Genomic DNA, 23,804 nt, shown 5'->3' with positions numbered 1-23,804 from the left:
CCGATGAGTTGTTTATGCTGATGCTATAGTTGGTTATCCAATATTGCATATCCTCCTTGGTTTTGCTCCTTGGTTCTCTGGTTGATATGCATTGGCACATGTCCTAATTTGGTGGATGAGAACTGGATGTTAAAGTCCAAAGCAATAGTCCAGAAATGTCAACAGGGGTCTGGTATATTACTTGGCTTACTTTTTTTTAAAAAAAATGGAGGTATCTGAACTTTGCTTTAATTTAATGATTAACAGGCAGAAAACTAGAAACTTTAAATGATCTAAGTGCAACACAACTGAATAACCTGCATCATGTCCGAAAAACCAATTTGCATTGCTGACTTTGAACAACATGCTAAGAAATGTCTTCAAAAATCTGTGTATGACTACTATAAGTCTGGGGCTGATGATCAGCAGACCTTAGCTGAAAATGTAGCTGCATTTTCAAGGTAAGGAATAGTACAAAGATTTTCAATTTAATAATTAAATTATCAAGTAATTAAAAAGAAATGAGGAATATCAAGGTCAGCACATCAGTGACGAAGTGAAAGTAAGCTGACAATGGGCAATTTGATGGGTCTACGAGTGTGATGCTTAACTCAGCAGTGTACTTTTCAGCCATTGTACATTGGAGGCTCCTGCACAAGAGGCTTAACTTTCTATCTTTGACATATCAGCATTCTAAAACTGCAAGAGTAGTGGGACTGGATTGGAGCAAAAGATTCTGACTGTGTTGTGCCCAAAAGGTAACAGAGCCTGATCTGTTTCCTTTGTGTCCTTCTAACAAAACAACTTAAGGCCTGCTTTAAATGATTCTATACCAAGTATCTCATACATGTCAAAATTAGAGATGTGAAAGCCCAGGAGAGAAAAACAGAAAAAAAGGGGGGGGGAAATGGGGGGGAAACTGTGGGACAAAGTTTTCCCCTGAATTCTTGTTTTTTCCCTAGACCTTCACATCTCAAAATAAGTGTTTTCAGAAATCTAGACAATTTATGGTGTTGCTTGCAAACTGGAAGTTTCAGTTAATGTACATTTTAAAAGTAAACGACGACACTCCCTTCTAGTACTTTCCTGATTTGCTATTAGTTCTTACGTTTTGAGGTTGCCCTTGTGGGCAAGAATCCTATCCTTATCTTGCCCTGATCCTTTTCCCCTTGCCATGGCTATAGCTGCTGCTGCTTTTGCCCCAGTTCATTTCCCCTCTTTCCCTCCTTGCTTAGGAACTAAAGAGAAACTAGATGTATATGTGCCTTCTTGCTTCAAAATAGCCCAGAGCAAAGGAGACCACAAGGAGTGGCTCAGTTCAAGAAATGTCTAGCCAGCATAGATACATTATGCCTGAAAAGTCTTCCCGAGGGAGGTATGCCTGGTGCCTATACTGTATTTCTTTGGGCACCAGGTTAAAATCCTTTTTATTTGCCCAGGCCTTTTAAATTTATTGTATTTTCATCTAGCTGAATAGATCTATTCCTCTCAACTTTACTATATTGTTCCAATGTTTTATGTTTTAAATTGTTATGTATACTGCTCTGAAATCCATTTTTGGATAATTGGGCAGACACGGCATGCCTGGAATTCAATCTTGTATCCCTGCAAATGCCCTCACTTAAAGTGCTGGTCCATGGCGTTTGAGGGAATAGTTTTCTCTGACAAACGAGTGCACGTTTTTTGAGGGCTCATCCAGCTGACCACTAATCACTTGCCACAGCTGGCTTGTTTTGGCTAGCTAGGCCATTGGCTGGGATACTTGGTAATAATGGGGTTTGATACTGCATGGCTTCACCCAGTGTCCCAGCGTTGGTGGAGACAGGAAGCTGCAACTTCTCCTGACAAAATCCTTGTTTTTCAGTCAAGTAAACTGTCAATACTCCCTCTGTGGTCACTCACCCACTGTGAGAAGTGATGGAAGGGGCGGGGTCCTCCAATCAAAGACTACCTAGTTAGCCTATTGTGTATTTTGAAACACACAGTTGCCTTAGCTCTACTTTAAAATAGTGGCATAGTCCAAATATTTCAAATGACAAAGCTAGATGAGAAATCATGTATGCTTGTTTCCCATCATTTCTCTTATAATATAGAAAGAGGAATTAGCAAATCTCAGATACACAGAGATCTGTGAACCCTCAAATGGCTTCTGGTGGGAAACAGGAAATTCCCTATGCCCTCCTGAATTATCTGAACCCCTGAAGGTCAACTTGTCACATACAGTGTTGCCTTTTTCTAACTGAAGAAAAAACATTTTGACAGTCTTGATACTACATCTCCTGGATTGAATGTAGGAATTAATCTCTGGTTACTTCTGATCACAACAACTACAATTAAGTGTTCTTATCACTGAATGAAGTTTCATGTTCTGAAAGAAGTCACCTTCTGCCTCATCATGTGAATGAACTAAGAACTATATTAGCTAAAGGATGGGCACTACCAGACACAAAAGAAGAGACTGAAAATGAGCACACTGCCTTCTAGAAGTCCATTATCAAAATTTTGCAGAACAAAATTGGAAGCCACAAGATAGATGTATATGTAGATACCTTTTACGTAAAAGTTAAGTTGAATCTAACATTTTGAAATTTTTCACTAGGACACCATTCAGTATGTGAGTCAACATTTGCCCAAAGAGAAAGGTCTTGCACATTAAACTAGGGCTAGGCCCTCCAGATGTTGTTGGATTCCAACTCCCATCAGCCCCAGCTTTCACAGCCAATGGTAAGGGATGATGAGAGATGTAGTCCACAGCATCTGAAGGACACCATATTGCCAATCCCTCCCTGAAAACTCACCCTCAACTCCCTAAGATTCAATTTCTTGTGGAAACACCAGTAATGAAGTATTTAATTGCACATCCCTTCTTGGTGTAATATATAGACAGAAAGAACAAACTTCTGTTTTCTGTTGGAAGTGAGGCAAGAGCAACTCCTGTCTGAGTTTTTTTCTTTGTATTCCAGAAGGAAAATAGAGTTAGGGTCCTCCAGCTGGCTAGGCTTGCCTACCTGTACCTGTGCTCTTCTCTACCTACCTTCTTTCCGTTGTAAACTGATATGCTCAGGGAAGCTGACCTGCCTCTCCTTCCTTTGTCTTCTTCAACTGTCCTAGGAGGGAGGAGACATTTTTGTCTTTGCCCTCTCTCCTGAGCCATCAGGGCAATACCCACGTCTGGGCATTGCGCCTCCAACTTAGTTAGAACTGGGTATGCCTTTCCTATCTACTATGTATTTCTATCAATAGAGTCGCTTTTTCTTATTTTACTCTCAGTGATTCTGAGGTAGATACACACAGGTAAAAGCCTGCTTCTTAGGTAAATACACGCATTGACACATGCAGCTCAGATGGCTGAGTTACTCTCCATATGCATAACATTTTCCTCCTTTGTAACATTCAAATAATCTGGTTGAGCTGGGAAAGCTGCAGAATTTTTTAACTAAGGAAAATGTACAACAGCTTAGGTGACGCTATTTCACTCTTTCAAGTACTTTATGGCATTGTCACATTTCTTACCACAGCTGTACTAGTGTGGCATTTCTCAGAAACCTTATCCATTTAATTTTCAGTTAAAAGCTTCTAATAAGCTGAGTCATAATGTTCACTGCACATTTCCTTCCACTGTGAATTTCATTGTTGGCAAGGCCACAAAATGGTAGGAATGAGGTATTAAATTATCTTTGATCAGATATAAAATATGCCCATGGTTGGCGTGATTGATTACAATTGTTTGTGCTTCTTCATCTCCCCCCCCAATCAAAAAATACAGTAGTTGGTTAATAATGGGATCAGGAGTTGTGTGGGTTATGCATGCAGTTAAATACCTTTTTACTTTGTTGACTCTCAAGGAGTCAGTAGGCTATGACCTATGGAAGCATAGATGGGATTTCAGGCTGGTGAACCTAAGCCACAAGACAAATTGGGATACGAGTCTGGTTGTGGCTTCACACTTTCTTTGTAATTGACTGTTGAAGAATCCTAAAGGTCTGCCATGTAGATTATGGTACCAGTGTTTCTGTAGCAATCAGTTTACATAATGTTTTGAAATCCCCCAAACAAGAGATGATCAAGCTGGCTTTACTGTCTCCAAGTTGTACTAAAAAAAGACTGTCCTCCAATATTCTTGGCAGGTAAAATTCTCTTCCAAAGTCACATTCAGATAGATCATTTGTTAGAAAATGGATTTTATGGCAAGGTCACGAAGCCTGTGGGCCTGATGACACTCAAGGAAATCAATTTGAAACCTCCTCTTTCAGCATTTTAAATTAGAGTGGGGGGAAATGATCAAAACTCTGACAATCAGTTCTGACACATTTATCCCTGACTTTCCCAAAGCCTTTGGACAATAAACTGCCCTTCACTGATAAATGACAGCTTGTTTACAAAGGTTGATCATGCAAAGAGTGTCACTGCTTCCCTGCAGCTGGGTGTGAGCAAGGCCATGAAAATAAGACTTTTTTGAACCTGAGGGGATTCCTAAGCAGAGTTCAAGATTTTAAAAAGCATGTTATAGACAATTGGTACACCAGGGATACCTGGTTCAGCTGTTAACTAAACTGAAATTGACTTTTGGGAAACAAAAAGGTATTGGTGGAGGCTAAGGATGGATGGTTCTACCAGCTCCTGCTGGGAGGAAGGGTGGGATACAAATTAAATAAATAAATAAAAATTTCAGTTCCTCAGTTCCCCACATCTCTGCAGCAATTTACTAGTTTTTTTTTAACCCTCATGAAAATTCTTCAGCATTTTAGTGATTTCTGCTAATAAACACATTATCCTATGCAGTTTTCATTAATGTATACAATTTCTCCTAATAGAACCCGTTTTGCATGCTGTTTTTACTAATATATTCATTTTTATGCACACTTTTATCTACTATATGCATTTTTATAAACATTGTTTGGTTGGAAAACTGCATTGCAAAATTCCAATAAGTGCAAATTTTGAAGGCTGGCTGTGTCAGTTCTCATATTCCTTCAGAAAGTGTGAATTTGATAGATTCACCTTCAAATGTGAACTGAATCTAATTCCCCCCCTCATTCCTAATGGAGGCTTTATCAACAGTGACATAACATTTGTATGTTTCGACATCCGTTAATTCACTTTTTAGCTTTAAAGTTGCCAGCACTACCTGGCCATGTTCCTTGAGACATTAGTTCACCTGTTTCAGCACTGACACTTTGTGATATGTGACCATCCAATTCCAGGGAATGCAATAGGTTGTGTTCCAATGGAACTCCATTGGTTCCCTGGATCTTGTAATGCTGTTGAGATGGTACCTTCTGTTAGCATGGTTCATTCTCTGATCCCTTTAGCAGATGCAGAGCGTGGAAAAGTTACTTTTTTGAACTACAACTCCCATCAGCCCAATCCAGTGGCCATGCTGGATGGGGCTGATGGGAGTTGTAGTTCAAAAAAGTAACTTTTCCAAGCTCTGAGCAGATGTGCTGCCTCAGTGGTGCTGGAAGTTCCAGTTTGTAACCCCTGACATCTGACAGCATCTCATGTTGCATGATATAACTTGCTTTCACTCCAGACCTTCTTTACATGGGAAAAATGGAAAATTGTACAGTGAACATGCTTCTTTACATTTCTGGAATCTGGTACTTCCCATCTAAGTTACCCTCTTTACACCACCTGAAAGTTAAGTAAGAGCTGGTTCCAGTTAGTACTGGGGACATTGTGTTTGCAATGTGCTTTGTGTCTTGCTGAGCAAACTCTTAATTTGATTAGTAGCTGTCTGATAGGTTGAATTCTCAATTTCCATCTGTGCTAGATTAAGACTGTACCCCCGGATGCTGAGGAATGTGTCTGCTCTGGACCTCTCGACTTCTATCTTGGGCCAGAGAGTCAGCATGCCAATATGTGCTGCAGCAACTGCCATGCAGCGCATGGCTCATACGGATGGTGAAATTGCTACTGCCAGAGGTAAGTCTGGACAAGAGAAAGCCCTTCTAAGAAAATGTACCTATGGATAATATAATCCAGTAAAGAGCTCAGCAACATATTCTTCCTGATAAGAAACCTTATTTTCTACAGATAGTTTTGTCTGCAGTCTTGACAACTTCTTGCATGTGAAACACCAGAGTAGAAGTTGGGGATGAGGACAGTTAATGGCCTGGGTTTAATTGCTATTAAATATCCTTTTGTTTCTTTCCAAGCAAAGCAGTGTATTCTGTCATATGCCAAGTAAAAAATATGGGAGTTTAAATTTCAGGGCTAGACTTTTCAAAGGTCCAAATCAAATAGATTAATTAGTAACTTGCATGGACCTTGTTAACAGCAACCAATATTCTGAGTGCAAAGAAATGGCATGAATTAAATTCTCCTACACTGCAAGAATGGTTAGCAAAAATCTGGAAACTAGTCAAGATGTCAACATTGATTGAGTACGTCTGTCTCAGACAGCCATTGTCAACCTGATGTCCTCCATGACTATGACTGATGGGAATTGTAGACCAAAACTTCTGGAGGGCACCAGGTTAGTGAAGGTTGGCCTAAAACAGGAGAGGAGACTCTTTGGCTCTCCAGATGTTGCTGAACTATAACTTCCACCAGCCCTAGTAAGCATGGCCAACGGCCAGGACTGATGGGAGTTGTTCTGGAGGGCCACAGGTTCCCTTCATGGGAACTGTAGTCCAACAACATTTTGAGGGCACCACATTGGCTATTCGTGCTCTAACAAACTTGGAAGCAACATGGAGACGATTTTCTATTATGGGTATTCATGTTTTTATCCTGTGCAAGTGGAGGTGGACATTAGCTCAACCACCATACAGGTATACCAGCTTCTTTGCTTTGCTGGAAGACAATGCAAATGTAGCGATGAAGTTTCTTTATATTTTGAAGAAAGTAATAAAAGATGGTGGACAAGACGAATGATACTGCAGCCAAACCTGTATTCATCACATGAAGTCAGACCAAATGGATCTATTTCATATTTGCAACTGAGTTTAGCAAGTAAAATATTGACTTACTAACAGTTCAGCCCTAACCCTGTTAATTCAGGAGTTCACCCTGTTCTTGTGTGGGTAAGCACTGTCAATCAGTTAAAAATCTACAGTTTGGCATTGAACTGATGGTTTGACAATGTCAACTAGGCTTGCAGAGCAAAATATTAAGAGGAGTTTGAAGGAAAGTCAGTGGGTGATAGCCAACACTAGCCATACTCAGACTTACCAAAATATTTAGTTGGATATCACCCAATGTCTCAACTGAGAATGTAAAGATAAATCTGTAAAAAATTACCACACATTGTTAAAAAGAGAAAACCTGAGAAAGTGAAATGTGAGGATTTTGCAGTTAATCCAACACCCCTCTTAGTCAAAATAACTATAAGTATCAGTACCTTCGGGGCACATAATATTGTCGAGCAAGACTTAAATGAGGCGCTGATTTCAATTCAACGACTGTTACTATTATTCCTATTTTTTATTGTTAGAAAGAAAGCAAAACATTAAGTTTTGAATACAAATTGGACCGAAAGGTGAAAAGCATCTGTAGGGTTTTACTTAATGAAATTTGATGCCAAGATGGTTGGTTTGACGTACACTGTCTCAGGCCCTTCAAAAATCTCTCACTTGCTGGCAAAAGTAATCTGGGGTTTAAATTTGAACCGGTAATTAAAAGCTTTAGTTGACTGAACTAGTGATTTTTAAATTGAATAAAGCTGTCCCCCTTGGTGGCATTTCACAATACTAATCATTAGTGACATCATGTATGAAGCAGGTAGGGATGTGGCTGCCAATCCACAATCGGGAGCCTTAAAGCACTCTTCCAGTTGTGTGTGGGCAAGGAAGGCTTCCTATCACGCTGATGCTGCCAATTCTAGCCTTAACTTACCTCTTTCACATTCTCAAAGGTTCTTAAGGTTAATTTTCTCTTAGCGTTTCTTCTTCACCTGACTGCTTCCAACACGGGAATCTATCACATAAGCTCCACTCCTTTTTTCTGTTCCCCTCTGACAGAGACAAATTTCAAATGCCTAACAAGCTTGCTCCCTCTGGTGATCAACTGAAGCCACAGTAACATAGTTTGAGATGTTGCTTAAAAACAGACATTGGAGTAATTTTGATGAGATATTTTAGAAGCTGAAATCTGAAGATGGTGAATGAAAATTCTAGTAGTTGAATGTTATATTACTCTTGGTAACAAGATGGCATACCTTTCTGATATATATCTCACAAGAGGCATTGATGGCCACCAACTTAGATGGCTTTAAAAGAAGATTTATTTATCTATTATTTATTTATTAAATTCATATCCCGCTGTCCCTCCCAGAAGGAGCCCAGGACAGCATACAAAACCACTGAAAGCACTTTAAAACATCTTAAAAACAAAAGACTTGAAAACATCTTTTAAAAAATGTAAGAACAGCTTTAAAAAAACAGCTTTAAAAACATGTTAAAAAGCAGTTCCAGGGCAGAAACAGACTGAGGTCTCTACTTAAAAAGGCTTGTTGAAAGCAGAAGTCTTCAGTAGGTGCCGAATGGCTCCTGTCTAATATTTAAGGGGAGGAAATTCTAAAGTGTCGGTGCCACAACACTAAAGGTCTGCTTCCTATGTTGTGCGGAACAGACCTCCTAATAAGATGGTATCTGCAGGAGGCCCTCACCTGTAGAGTGCAGTGACTGACTGGTTATATAAGGTGTAAGACAATATTTTAGGTATCTTGTTCCCAAGCTGCGTAGGGCTTTGTACACCAAAACTAGAACCTTGAACTTGGCCCGGTGGCTAATGGGCAATCAGTGCAATTCTTTCAGCAGTGGGGTAACATGTAGGCAATACCCTGCCCCAGTGAGCAGTCATGCCATTGCATTTTAAACAGCATTGGGGACAAGATGATATCCTGTGGTACCTCACAGCACAACTGCCAGGGGGCTGAAAGACAATTGCCCAACATTATTCTCTGAAAACATCCCTGGAAGTAGGATAGGAACCAATGTAAAACAGTGCCACCGATACCCATCTCACCCAGGGAGGATTCCATGGTCAATGGTATCAGAAGCCACTGAGAGATCAAGTAAGAATAACAGGGTCGCACTCTTCCTGTCCTTCACTCAACGAAAGTCATCCATCAGGATGACCAAGGCTGATTCAGTCCCATAACCAGGCCTGAACCCAGACTGGAATGGGTCAGGATAATTTGTTTCTTCCAAGAGTACTTCCAATTGCTGTGCCACAACCCTCCCGATCACCTTCCTTAAAAGGGGAGTATTTATGACTGGGTGGTAATTGTCATAAACCAATGGGTCCTGGGTGGGCTTTTTCAGGAAAGGTCGGATCACTGCCTCTTTCAGGGTATCTGGGACCACTCCCTGTCACAAAGATGTGTTGACCACACCCTGGATCCATTAGGTCATACCCCATTGGAAAGCTTGAATAAGCCAAGAAAGGCACATGTTGAGAGGGTACATTGCTGGTCACGTCGTTGCAAGAACCTTGTCCGTGTCATCAGGCTGTATTAACCAAAACTGATCCCAAGAAGTTGCGGTAGATGTTGCACTGGACACTATGGAGGCAAGCAACTTTATCTTTTTTTTATCATTAATTTTATTCAAATTTTCAAAAACAAAACAAAACAAAAATAATTAAACAATAAAATAAAATGTTGACTTCCGATTTGTCATAGATCAGTCATAAATCTACAATATATAACAATCCTGTCTCTAAAATTATATTATAAAATCACTTTCCTCCAGTAGTTATCTTAATTAATCATCAAATCTCATAAACATTACTTTACTCTTTCCACAAAAAGTCAAAGAGAGGTTTCAATTCCTTGAGAGATATATCTTTCAATTTTTCTCCAAATAAACATGTCGATTAATCCATCTCATTCAAATCTGTTAGGTCCAATAATTTCAATAGCCATTCTTCCATTATCAGTATTAATTCCATCTTCCATCTTCAATAATCCTGTTAAGTCCAGTAATTTCAGTAGCCATTCTTCCATTATCAGTATCCCATAATAATCTTGTTGTCATAGCCATAGTCCAAATAAACATATCGATTAATCCATCTCATCAAATCTGTTAGGTCCAATAATTTCAATAACCATTCTTCCATTATCAGTATTAATTCCATCTTCCATCTTCAATAGTCCTGTTAAGTCCAGTATCCATTCTTCCATTATCAGTATCCCATGATAATCTTGCTGTCATAGCCATAGTCATATAATAAGAGTCTAATGGGGATTTCCTTTATCAGAAATATTTCCTTGCCATCAATTCTGAATATGTTGCTGAAATATTGTTGTAAAGTCATATCTCTGTTCTTCTTTTTTACAAAATGCACTGGCTCATCTCTTGAGAATTTTTCCATTGTCACACATCTGTAGTTAATTCCATAGATTTTTTCTATGTCAAGCTCCATCACATCATTCCAGTCCAGAAAATTATCCAAGACATTGATAACTTTACCACCAATATCTTCATTAATTTCTTCAGAGACAACGTTGAATTCCAAACAGTAAACTTCATTTCTAACATCCATAAACTCCAAATCTTTTCCCAGTTTCACATTTGTTCCAATCTCCAGGGCTTGTAGCTTCCCTTTAATTTTTCTTTTCTCATCTCTAATCCCATCAAACTCCTCTCTCACAGAATCCCCTATTTCTTTAAGCTCCTGCGTCATTTTGTTAAATTCAATTTTCATCTCCTGTCTACCTTGTCTCAGGGTTTGTTTCGTTATCTCAATCTCACCCATTATTTTCTGAAACATAATTTCTTCCATGGTCTCAGTCACTTTCCTGGTTGCCATTCTTAAGACCACAAAAACAAAAATTATTTCAGCCACAATTGGGTTAATATTCTAGGCTTGCTGACATCAATGTAGACAGTACAGCCTGAGGCAAGCAACTTTATCCTTGAAGTGCCTTGTAAAGAATTCATAGTGGGCTTCCGAAGGGTCTAAAACTCCATTTCCTGGAGTTGATATTAACAGACCCCTGGCAGTACAAAAAAGCTCCAATGGACAACTACTTGAGGATCCGATGGAGGCAGAGAAGTGGGCCTTCTTCACTGCCCTCACTGCCACATAGACAGCCTCAGCATTGAAATCCCTCAGGTCTATTGTTCTGGGTTCCTCCAATACCACAGCCAAGATGACCTCCATCAGCTCAGTCAGAGAAGCTGCTGGACAGCAGAGTGGACAGCAGCAACCCTAGTTTACTGTCTCCTTAGCCCAACACTGGATGCAGGCCTTCACAGCCAGCTCCAGGACAGAGGTTTCTTGGTGACAGAGATGGAAGTTCTGTAGAATACAGCAACCCCTTCCATCCCCATCCCTACATCCTGTACTGGTGTTGCACTGAGTATCCAGATGGGCAAAGCTGGGTCAGGTCAACTCCTCTCAGCTCACCCACCCAGGTCTCAGTAACGCATACCAAATCGGCACCCTGAGTATGGTCTTATTGTGTACTGATCTGGCGTTAAACAACAGCACACACAAGCCAGTGGGTATAGCAGATGAGCAATGAGGAACCCATCCATGGGAGGAGTGGGAAGGAGGAACAAGGTGTAGATAGCCTTGCTCTCATCTTCCATAGTAGCCCATTGCCTCCCCATGGCTATACCTTCCTCTACCCATGATCACACTGAAATTGGGGTGGCATCACCCATGTCCCTCCTTCCCAAGATGACTCCTAAACATATAATATAAACAACAGTGCACCAATAAAACCTACCAGAACAGTTATCCTAGTATGATTCTGAGAGAACTGGGAGCAGTATTACTAGGACTACACCACCTGATATCTTTCATACAAGGCACATTGACTTCCCACCCTGTCTCACATCCAGAGAAAGCCAGCCTTCTGCCAGTTGTAGACTCTCACTCAGAAGGCATCTGGTGACTTTCTCCTAGCACACAGTTCACTGCACAGGCTGTCACCCTACACGGGAACCACACATGCACCTTACACACTCCGAACAACAAAACTCCTCTAGACTGTTTTTTTTTTAAAGGAAGGGGGTTGTGCCTCACCCTCAGGACTCCCTAAGGGGATCCCCAAGGGACAAGCCCCTTTGGTGGCGACCCCTCCAGCGGCAGACCCGCCACTCGAGGGCTGCCGAGCTTTTATGCCCCGACCCAGCCAGGAACTGGTGCAAGAAACTGCAAGATTGACTGCACCCTCTCTCTAGATCAGCCTTTCCCAACCTTTGGTTCCCCAGATGTTGCTGTACTACAATCCCCATCATTCCTGATTATTAGCCATGCTGGCTGGGGCTGATGGGAGTTGTAGTCCAGCTGCGTCTGGGGACTCAAAGGTTGGGAAAGGCTGCTCTAGATTCAGAGCCAGGAAGGGGGTCCCAGTCCTTACAGCACTTACCAGGGACCTCAGCTGTCTCAAGACACAGCAACGCAGGGGAGCGAGCAACCAAGTACGTACCCAGATGCTCAAGTACTTACTCCCAGGGCAGGTCTTCTCCAGGCAACTGTTCCATGGAGGATAGGGCTATCAATGGCTACTAGCCATGATAGCTATGTTCTGAGCCCACAGTCAGAGGCAGAATGCTTCTGAATACCAGCTGCTGAAAACTGTGGGAGGTGAGAGTGCTCTTGCACTCAGGCCCTGCTTGTGGGCTCCCATAGGCACCTGGTTGGCCACTGTGAGAACAAATGCCAGACTAGATGGGCCTCTGGCCTGATCCAGCAGGGCTGCTCTTATGTTGGGGTACCTACCAGCAAACTTTCACTTCTCCTTACCTGCTTCTTCTTTGACTACACTCTGATGTTAATTTTCAATTAGAGACACTGCTGGTCACTCTGCCCACACAATGCCCTATACCTGCTTTCCACAAGAGATAGTGCCCACCTGTTTCTGCTTTTTTTTGGACCCTGAGTGCTTTTATTATTCATTTTTCTAGGCCATACTTCATCTGAGTGGAGCATGAAATACCAGAAAAACAACGTAATGACTAATTAAAGTAATTCATCTTTATAAACAAAATTCAGCAGTGTTTACAACATTTTCAGTCTATTGTCCTCCTTACCCAAAGACATACATGAAGAGGTGTGTTTTAAGTTGCTTAAAAATCACGAGGGAGATTGCTGTGCCTCCAGATCAGCCTTTCCCAACCAGTGTGCCTCCAGATGCTGTTGGACCACAACTCCCATCAGCCTCAGCCAGCATTGCCAATGGTCAGGAAAGATGGGAATTGTGGTCCAACAACACCTGGTGGCACACTGGTTGGGAAAGGCTGGTCTAGAGAGAGAGGGTGTTCCACACTTGGGACACCACCACTAGGAAGGCCTTATCCCAGACAGTAGTGTAGTGGCAAGTTCAGAAGTGCAGGGTCCCTTCATGATAGTCACCACCACACTCCTCCCCACTTTTTCGCTGCTGGGGTGACAATAAGGTCTTTGTTAATGCTTTCTCCCACAACAATAGATGTCCCTAGGAGCAAATATGCATGGAAGGGAAGAGTGTTAGCTGCTGAGAAGAGTCTTCCTAGTGGCTGACTCATCTCCTTTCACTCTGATTGTCTCCAATCAGCAGGAAAGGACAAGGAAGCATGTTAGAAGACTCATCTCACTCCCCTTTCATGCTGATTGGCCCGTAGGATGCTGGAGGGACCCTGCTGGGATCCTGCTCCCAAAAGTTAAGGGGTCTAAGACCCCCCCCAAGACCCTGGATGACTATACCCCTGATCCCAGGGAAAAGGGAAACCTTTTTTTAGCCTGAGGGCTGCATTCACTTCTGGGCAACCTTCCAAGGACCGCATGCCAGTGGTGGTGGATGGAGCCAGAGGCAAAAGTGGGTGGAACAATAAATGTAAATCTTACCTCGTATGGCTAGTTTCTTCACATACACCTCTCTGTCCTCCATTCACACAAGCAAGAGGCACGACCAGAGTTCAAGATACATTCCAGCGAGGCAAAAGCACAGGAGGAGGATGTGGCACTGGGCATGGCTTGGGGAGAATTCCAGGAGCCAGGCAGAGAGGCCTGGAGGGCAGTTCTCCACCCCTGCCCTATCCTATGGTACCGCACAATGGGTGAAGCCTCCCGGTGAGACCACAATAAGCCCCTCCCCTGCAGAGGCTGATTTAGATATGGAAAGAAGCAATCCTTCAACTATTTGGGCCGTAATTTGTTTAGAGCATCATGCTAATGCTAGCACAGCATGGAAGCAAGCAAACAGCCAGGGCAGCTGCCACAGGGGTGGGACTAACCCTAAACCCAGATTAGGTAATCAGACTGGGAAGGGTGTTCCCCACTGTGAATTTCTCACAGTGAGAAGTTTCTTGCTGGTGGGAGCACTTTGTCTATTGTCTCAGTGGCCAGGTAGTATGCTAACGGGGGTGAGAGCTGATTTTGCCTGAGGCCTGGAGCAGAGCCCCAGAGACATGGCTAACGCAGAAGCTGTCACATCCTAGCTGGGAATGTTGAACCTCAGCTCTGAGGAGACTGAATCTAGGAAAAGATTCAAGGTCACAGTGCCACACTGTAGGGGAGGTCATTAGAAATGTTCATGCAGCAGTGGCTCCACCCACCGCAGGGACTTCCAGACTGTCACTATGTTCAGGTGGGATTCAATCGCATCTTGGCAAATTCAGGCTTACCACATCAAGCTGATTTGGAGCTCTTGTGAAACAACTATGCTAACCCAAAAGATCGGACTTTATGCAGTAAGGAAAGTGATGAGAAAATGCCCTGGAAAGTATGGGGCAACACTTGTTATATGCAACATTGTCTAATCTCCCTACAAACAAATCAGGCTGAATGCTCATGCAGTGACCCATGTGGTTATCTTGGGTTGATTATATGAAGTCTGTCCCAGGCTGCCCTCATGCTGTTGGGAGTGTTGCATGCAGCGAGAGTACTTGGCCCCTGCTTGGAGCCGCTGCCTCACTGAAGAACATCCAGAAGCTGTCTATGGGAAGGTTGGAACAGGACCATCTGTTTTATATAAAGCAGCCTGCATAAATTCTCTAAAGAAAAAAGATGGGGTGAGAAACAGGACCCAACTTTATTCAGGAAGTAAATTAATGGCAAGAATGTTGCTGTCATTAAGCAGATGTTCCACACGGTGGAGCTCTAACATCTTGAATAGAAAAGAAGTCATCAACACAAAGGGTTATTATCATGGCAATCACTAGGGATAGATAATCTGGATTAACTGGCAGAGTTGTATGATTTCTACCCTGCTGGGGGAAGAAAGATGCATCGAGAACTGTATAGATGTAAGTGGGATAATTAAATGACTGGGATCATAAAAGATGGAAATAAATGTGGAGAAATCCTGCTACAATGTTCGAATAGAAGTGTTGTGTTGTCACATAGAAGCCACTGAAACAGTTGCATTTGGTGGCACTCCATTCAGTGATGGTTAAAGCCGGAAATGTGCTTCTTATGTAGATGATGGCATTTATCTAGCTGATTCCCTATGAGGATGTTTAGATCAACTCTGCCCATTAATTAGGGTACTAATGTTCTCCCTATGCACAACAATTGCTCAGGGGAGAGAGAATGTAAAGTCGGAGTGACTAAGGTGTCAAACCTGTGTAATTCCCTGCTTCTAAACTGTGTAGGAAAGAGAACCAGTGTAGTGTAGTGGTTAAGGTGTTGGACTATGACCTGGGAGACCAGGGTTCGAATCCCCACACAGCCATGAAGCTCAGTGGGTGACCTTGGGCCAGTCACTGCCTCTCAGCCTCAGAGGTAGGCAATGGGAAACCCCCTCTGAACACCGCTTACCATGAAACCCCTATTCGTAGGGTCGCCATACATCGGAATCGACTTGAAGGCAGTCCATCCATCATCATCAAACTGTGTAGGAAGCCTATGTGAATAGAGCAGGGTCCCAGCTACAGACATGGCCCTCTAGCTTGTGGAGGGCAAGTGAGAATGTGATGGAGGGGAGTGTAAGCATTCTCATCTCTCCTTCCTCATCCCCATAACTGGCATTACGTGGAGGAACAAATTCTTGAAGAGTGCTGTTGAGTAGGGATGGGGGAACAATTTGACTTAGTTCGAACTGAAAGCTGAATTGATCACTTGCTGAAATAATATGGGAACCGGAATGCAGCCATCCTTTGCAATTCGCACTTATCCTAATTTTGCAATGCAGTTCTCCAACCAAGCAATGTTTCCAAAATAATTTACTATATTAGAGGGAAGTGTGCATAAACATGAATACATCAGTGAAAATAACATACAAAAATGCATTATATTAGGAGTAATTCGCTTACAAATATGTGTACATTAGTCAATGTGTACAAAAATGTGTTTATCAGGATGCATTTGCACTAAAATGCTGAGGAACGTTCATGAGGATTGCTGCAAAAATGTAGAGAACTGCATTTAAGATTGTAAAAAATGAGAAACTGAGGAAACCAAAATGGGCAAATCCATCTATCCTTACTGGAAAGAAACTGGTTAAGCTGACAGAATGTTGTTGAAATGTGATTGAACAAGCTGCCCATTCTTGGAAGCTGTGTGCTTGGGTCATCAGTTTCTCAGGAGGTAGAGAGGAGTCGGTAATTACCTGCTTGTGTATATAATGGCGATCTAGAATTTGCAAAGGGTTTGAAAATCCTTTAATGTGCGTACAGCGCAACCCATACTTGCGAGTCTTCAACTCATATGAATATTTGTCCAGTGAATACTGCAGCCACGGCAAAGACAGGGCTAGCATAAATATTTAAAAGAGATATTTAGGAGTATGTCAATTACTAGAGACAGTACATGGTGGGCTTCCTGTATTTATGACTCCATGCCAACTCTGTGTTAGCAATAGTAGTTTATTTACAAAGAAAGGTAGATGAATGCTAGTAAGTGCTGAAATCAAGGTGAGGCCAACAAATGGGTAGTCAGCAGCTGCCAATTGCAACTCTGAAACTATCACTAATAGAGGAATTACTTGAATTAGCAGAAAACAAAATGAAAACCACTCTACTGACACAGATATGACACCACTTGTGACTGCTGTAAAGAGAACAGGGCAATTAGAACACTCAAGGGATTTTTTTTCCAGCTTGTAAAATAAGCTTGCTGTACATAGTTCCCTGATGAGGTTTCGTGCATAGTGGGAAGACATTTACTCCTTGCTCTTCAGCTTGCAGATCAATGGAGACGGGGATGATGCTGAGTTCATGGTCTACATCATCTATAGAAGACGTGGCTCAGGCAGCTGCAAAGACAATTTGTTGGTTGCAGCTCTATATATATAAGGACCGTGAAGTCACCAGGTCCTTAGTGATGCGTGCAGAGAAAGCTGGATACAAAGGCATCTTTGTGACTGTGGATACTCCATTTCTTGGGAAACGCTTAGATGATATACGCAACAAATTTCAGCTTCCTCCACATCTCAGGTACTTATGAGTCTGGATCAGTTTCCAGTATTCTTTAATAATTTTGGCACTCAGATCCTACACACCAGAGGTCTCCAACATTTTTGGGCCAGTGGGCACCTTTGGAATTTTAAGAAAGTGCTGTGGGCACCAGTCACAAAATGGCTGCCAAGGGGGCATGGCATCATACAAAATGGATGTTGCATGTAAAAAAAGCAGACAAAAGAGACAGGACACAAAATGGTGCATGTATGCCCCCTATCAATGGAGGGGGGGAAAGGCACCTACATCAGCCCCACTGTGCTTGTGAACAAAGAGAAACTCTTCGTATCTCTCCTCTGTTCAGAACAGAAAAGAGGGGAAGGGTCTAGTCCTAGCGTCCAATGAAATGTGGGCATATTTAAGAGGATGCGCTGAAGGTAGGAGAGGCTGAGCCAGTGCAAGCCAGAACTGAGAAGGAAGAGGAAGCAGTCTCTCATGCATTATGGATTTTGAGGGGAATATTTACTGAGACCTTTTAAGAGTGCCATACAGTAGCAAGTGGCAAATTCAGAAGTGCAGGGTCCCTTCATGATAGTCATGCCATGCCCCCTCATAGCCAGGTCCTCTCACTCACTTACTCTCTGTTGTCATCTCCTCACTTCTTTGTCCTTCCCATGTGCACCTTCTTCCAGAACAACAGATGTCCCTAGGAGCCAATCAGCATGCAAAAGGGGAGTTAGAGTGTGTTAGCTACTGAGAAGAGTCTTCTCAGAGGCTGGCTCACCTTCTTTCACTCTGATTTGCTCCAATCAGCAGGAAAGGACAAGGAACCATGTAGGAAGATTATTCTCAGTGGGTAACACACTCCTCTTTCATGCTGAGTGGCTCATAGGATGCTGGAGACATAGAGACCCTGCAGGGACCCTGCTGCCAAAAAAGGGGTCTAAGACACCCCCCCGAGACCTGGACCACTATGCCATAGGAGGTACTGGCAGCCACAATGGCACTCATGAGCACTGTGTTGGCAACCCCTGCTACACACAAACAATGTCCCTGCAGTAATAGTTGGTTACTCAGCATGGCTTTGTTTATTTATAAATTTAGAGCCTTTCCCCCTATCTAAAAGAAGCTAACAATATCCAGACAAGAACGACTGAACTAGACAAAGTAAACAGAAAGATCTTTAAAACCAGCTCCAGATATGTAGTCTCGATGAAACTTACAAACTATCCTTAATTACCAAAAGTCATTTAAAGTCCAATACTAAGTTTGGTGTAGCACCTACAAGTATGGAGGCTCTAGTGTGGCTGTTACATAATTCTTGAGCCACTACTGAGAAGGCCCTTGTCTGCTCAGCTGCCTCCTTTTAGTGTATGTTTACAAGCCATGGCAGCTAGAACTGGGATTTGCTTGATGACTGAGAGAGATGTGGAGCTTGAAGTAGAGATCCTTCCTGAGATCTGAGACTGATCTGCCTTTATTTTAAGAATTTATATGCCATCTTTTTTCAAAACAAACTGAAGGCAGCCCAAGGCAACAAGAAAACATTGTGCAATATATCACACATCATTTTTTTTTCTAAAACAGTGATTATGATGGGGTAGTGTACATGGTGTCATCCAGATGTTCTGAACTACCACTCTTGTGAGCTCCAGCCAGCATGATCAGTGGTCAGTAATGTTAGGAGCTGTAGTCCATATCATTCTGGAGGGCACCAGCTTAGTTACCCCTGACTTAATTAAATAGCAACTAACAGCGGACGTCACCTAGATAAGTTTGCATTGCATTGCATATGTCCAGTGGACATAGTGTACTTAGACTTTCAAAAAGCGTTTGACAAGGTACCTCACCAAAGACTTCTGAGGAAGCTTAGCAGTCATGGAATAAGAGGAGAGGTCCTCTTGTAGATAAGGAATTGGTTAAGAAGCAGAAAGCAGAGAGTAGGAATCAACGGACAGTTCTCCCAATGGAGGGCTGTAGAAAGTGGAGTCCCTCAAGGATCGGTATTGGGAACTGTACTTTTCAATTTGTTCATTAATGACCTAGAATTAGGAGTGAGCAGTGAAGTGGCCAAGTTTGCTGACGACACTAAATTGTTCAGGGTTGTTAAAACAAAAAGGGATTGTGAAGAGCTCCAAAAAGATCTCTCCAAACTGAGTGAATGGGCGGAAAAATGGCAAATGCAATTCAATATAAACAAGTGTCAAATTATGCATATTGGAGCAAAAAATCTTAATTTCACATATATGCTCATGGGGTCTGAACTGGTGGTGACCGACCAGGAGAGAGACCTCGGGGTTGTAGTGCACAGCATGATGAAAATGTCGACCCAGTGTGCGGCACCTGTGAAAAAGGCAAATTCCATGCTAGCGATAATTAGGAAAGGTATTGAAAATAAAACAGCCGATATCATAATGCCGTTGTATAAATCTATGGTGCGGCCGCATTTGGAATACTGTGTACAGTTCTGGTCGCCTCATCTCAAAAAGGATATTCTAGAGTTGGAAAAGGTTCAGAAGAGGGCAACCAGAATGGTCAAGGGGATGGAGCGACTCCCTTACGAGGAAAGGTTGCAGCATTTGGGGCTTTTTAGTTTAGAGAAAAGGCGGGTCAGAGGAGACATGATAGAAGTGTATAAAATTATGCATGGCATTGAGAAAGTGGATAGAGAAAAGTTCTTCTCCCTCTCTCATAATACTAGAACTCATGGACATTCAAAGAAGCTGAATGTTGGAAGATTCAGGACAGACAAAAGGAAGTACTTCTTTACTCAGAGCATAGTTAAACTATGGAATTTGCTCCCACAAGATGCAGTAATGGCCACCAGCTTGGATGGCTTTAAAAGAAGATTAGACAAATTCATGGAGGACAGGGCTATCAATGGCTACTAGCCGTGATGGCTGTGCTGTGCCACCCTAGTCAGAGGCAGCATGCTTCTGAAAACCAGTTGCCGGAAGCCTCAGGAGGGGAGAGTGTTCTTGCACTCGGGTCCTGCTTGCGGACTTCCCCCAGGCACCTGGTTGGCCACTGTGAGAACAGGATGCTGGACTAGATGGGCCACTGGCCTGATCCAGCAGGCTCTTCTTATGTTCTTATTTTTACTAATTTACGGATGGTGTTGGGAAAGCTTTCATATTTTGTGCCAGTCCTGGGCATGAATTCCTCCACTTCTCCAATCCATTTCTCTGAATTTCTCAGGAGAAGCTATGCTTCAGAATACATAGGTGCCCCTCCTCCCTGTCAACATTAGTTGATGCAGTGTTCTTTCTTTATGTTTTTTTTTATCATTAATTTTTATTCAAATTTTCAAAAACAAAACAAAACAAACAAAACAAATTAATAACTATTACAATAAAAACTATTGACTTCCGATTTGTCGTTGATTAGCTATAAGTCTATAATATATAACAAACCTGTCTCTTAATAAAATTATACAATCACCTTCCTCCAGTGGTTATCTTAATTGGTATCAAATCTCATTAACATCATTTTATTCTTTCCACAAAAAGTCAAAGAGAAGTTTCTAATCCTTGAGATATATATCCATCAATTTTTCTCCAAAGAGACATGTCAATTAATCCATCTCTTCAGGTCTACTAAGTCCAGTAATTTCAATAGCTCTTCTCCCATTCTCCCATTATCAGTATTGATTCCATCTTCCATCTTCCATCTTTGCACACCCAATAATCTTGGTCTTGCTGCCATAGTCATATAATAAGAGTCTGATAGGGATTTCTTTCATCACAGATATTTTCTTGCCATCAATTCTGAATGTATTACTGAAATGTTGTTGTAAAGTTGTATCTCTGTTCCTCTTTTTTACAGAATGCACTAACACATCTCTTGAGAGTTTTTCCATTGTCACATATCTGGAATTTATTCTATAAACTTTCTCTATTTCAAGTTCCATCAAATCCTTCCAATCCAGGAATTTTTTCGAGTCGTTGATATCTTTATCTCTAATCTCTTCACCAATTCCTTCAGGGGCAGCGCTGAATTCCAAACAGTAATATTTGTCTTTAGGATCCATCACAACCATAAAATCCAAATCTTTTTCCAAGTCCTTATTTGATAAATCTATTCCAATCTCCAGGGCTTGAACCTTCCCTTTGATCTTTCTTTCATCTTCTTTTTCTTGTCCAGTTATAGAATCCTGAATTTCTTTCAGCTCCTGTCTCATTTTGCCAAATCCAATTTTCATCTCTTGTCCGTTCTGTCCCAGCTCTTGTTTCGTTAGCTTAATCTCATTCATTATTTTCTGAAACATATTTAGAGAGAGAACCCCTTCCTGAACATCCAGTGTCTCAGCCACCTTCTTGATTGTCATTCTTAAAACCAAAAGAACAAAACCCCTTCAATTCCAATATAGTCACTATTCTCAAGCAAAGAACAGTTTATTTCTTTTTCCAGTCACAAATGAGTTAATCTTCCAAGCCAGATGACATTACCCTCTAGACAGCACGAACTGCCTTATCTCTTATATGTCCAAAACAAATTTAGTTCACAGCGTCCAAATGATTAGTGGCATAAGGAATAAGCAGATTTGCCAAAAAAAAAAAAGTAGACCAGAAAAAATAGTCCTAGACATATAATACTCAAATATCAGATAAATCAAATTTTCTCTTCAAATCAGATGCCTCTCATCCGTTTATATCTTTAAAGTGCTCAATTCCATGCCAGCTTTTTGCAATAAAAAACAAAGATAGGCTATTTCGATTTTCTTCCTCCTTAATTCTGTATGTAAAAGAGAAAGTTATAACTCACCCAGGGCTTCTTTGTTGCTGACTCTTTGACAAATCTCTTTTGCAGTAACGATAACAAAATGATGATAATAGACAGGAGGATGCTTGCCTGTTAATTTCCATTTTTCTTTGAAGAAAAAAAAAAGTCTCGCTTAATCAGTTAGAGCCTGTTTGTAATCCCTGGCTCCGTCCGACGCTGTTGGCTACCTTCCTTCATAGGCGGTTCCAATGAATTCCAGTCCAACAAACACCACGGAACTTCTGTGGGTAATCTCTAAGTTTCTCCCTTGCCTGGGAGAAAAATTTCCCAGTCAAAAAAACTCTTCTGACTGGTTTTAAAACTGAAAAAGCTTCCTCTGAGACGAGAGCTCGTCTAGAGGCAAGCACAGGCGGAGCAATCCTCCTGGAAAGTCACAGTGTTCTTTCTTTATGTGAGGCAAGCAGACTGGATATGTGGCATGTGTCAGGATTGACTTTAGGCATATACTTAAATCCCATAATGCAAGACAAACTCTGCTGGTTCAGATTCACAGTCTATCTAGTCCAGCATCTTATTTTCAACAAATGCTCCCAGGAAGCTCAGAATGAGGATATGAAAGTAATACCCTCTCACTGTCTCTCAGGGTTTCCACTCCCAGCACCAGGTATTCAGAGGTGTATTGCCTCTGAACATGGAAGTTCTATTTTGCTGTCATAGCTAATAGTTCTTGATGATCCTATCCTCCATGAAGTTGTCTAATGTCCTTTTAAAGCCATCTAAGACTGTGGCCCTTACATTTTCTTATGGTAATGAATCCCACCACTTAGTTGTATGAAACACTTTATTTTGATAAGGGCATGACCCTTTTAAAGTAGTTGTTTCCTATAGATGGCCACAAGACCACCTCAGCTATTTAGGATACTTTGATCCACGTCAAGGTAGAAAAATCAGTAGGTGGTACCTCAAAGGCTTCTAAGTCTATTCAATAAATATAAAGTAAGTGATTTTTTTAGACATTCATGAATTTTTGCTGGGAGTTGAAGCTGTGTTGGATTTATATTTTGCCTCATCCAGCTGAGTTTTCTTAAAGGATTTCCCCCCTTGAACTTCCAGAATGAAAAATTTTGAAACAAATGACCTGGCATTTTCATCAGAGAAGGGCTATGGTGAAAACAGTGGCCTGTCTGTTTATGTAGCAGAGGCAATTGATCCATCAATCAACTGGGAGGATATGAAGTGGCTCAGAGGACTGACTTCACTGCCAATTGTCGCTAAAGGCATCCTCAGAGGTTTGTTCAACTTGAGTTAAATATAACTGTTGAGGGATATTGAAGGAGGCTTATAGAACATCACTTGTGAGAATACAAAGGCTATTTTTGAAGGCAAACAAACTAGCATGTTTTTGCAAAATGCTTGTTTATCAGTTTGATTTTATATCCAGCTTTATCCCATGGGCTCTGTTGCCAGAGGGCAACAGCTGCCTCAATTTTGTGTTCCCCACAATATCATACTGGTTCAGAATGTTTCCATTTTGTCTAGAAAGGGTAACTGGTAAAAGTCTAGTGAGCAAGGACAAAATGCACTTGAAGCTTCCCATCAAAACCCACTATTGAAATGGAAAATGTCTCCACCCTGAATATACTGGTGTGGAACTTTTGAAATCGTCAGTGCTTAATCTCCCTCTATATTATACAGACACAATATTATACTATATTATACATTCCGCAATGTTAAATGAAAATACCCCCCATGCCATTTTGATGCTTCCCATAAGCTCATTTCAAAACAAAACCTCAGAAACGCTTGCTTAACAAAAACTCAGAAATG

The 23,804-nt window shown here is 41.7% G+C and overlaps 1 protein-coding gene across 6 annotated transcripts in view; it reads left to right on the top strand.

The window, feature by feature from the left end:
• The first annotated feature begins 277 nt into the window (after window positions 1–277).
• The window catches only part of HAO1 (hydroxyacid oxidase 1), a 97,029-nt gene continuing 73,502 nt past the window's right edge, over window positions 278–23,804 (top strand). For all 6 annotated transcript variants that reach the window (XR_009762116.1, XR_009762118.1, XR_009762115.1 and 3 more), the window contains exons 1-4: window positions 278–440; window positions 5,753–5,904; window positions 17,039–17,294; window positions 23,091–23,266. Coding sequence is in view for 2 of the 6 variants with exons in the window: in XM_061622526.1 (XP_061478510.1) it covers window positions 304–440; window positions 5,753–5,904; window positions 17,039–17,294; window positions 23,091–23,266 (721 nt within the window). In the remaining 4 variants the exon portion in view is untranslated. The remainder of the gene's footprint in view (window positions 441–5,752; window positions 5,905–17,038; window positions 17,295–23,090; window positions 23,267–23,804) is intronic.

The sequence above is a fragment of the Rhineura floridana genome, chromosome 4, assembly GCF_030035675.1.
Source record: "Rhineura floridana isolate rRhiFlo1 chromosome 4, rRhiFlo1.hap2, whole genome shotgun sequence".
NCBI classification, from domain to species: Eukaryota; Metazoa; Chordata; class Lepidosauria; order Squamata; family Rhineuridae; genus Rhineura; species Rhineura floridana.
This window is presented reverse-complemented; position numbering and strand designations above follow the sequence as displayed.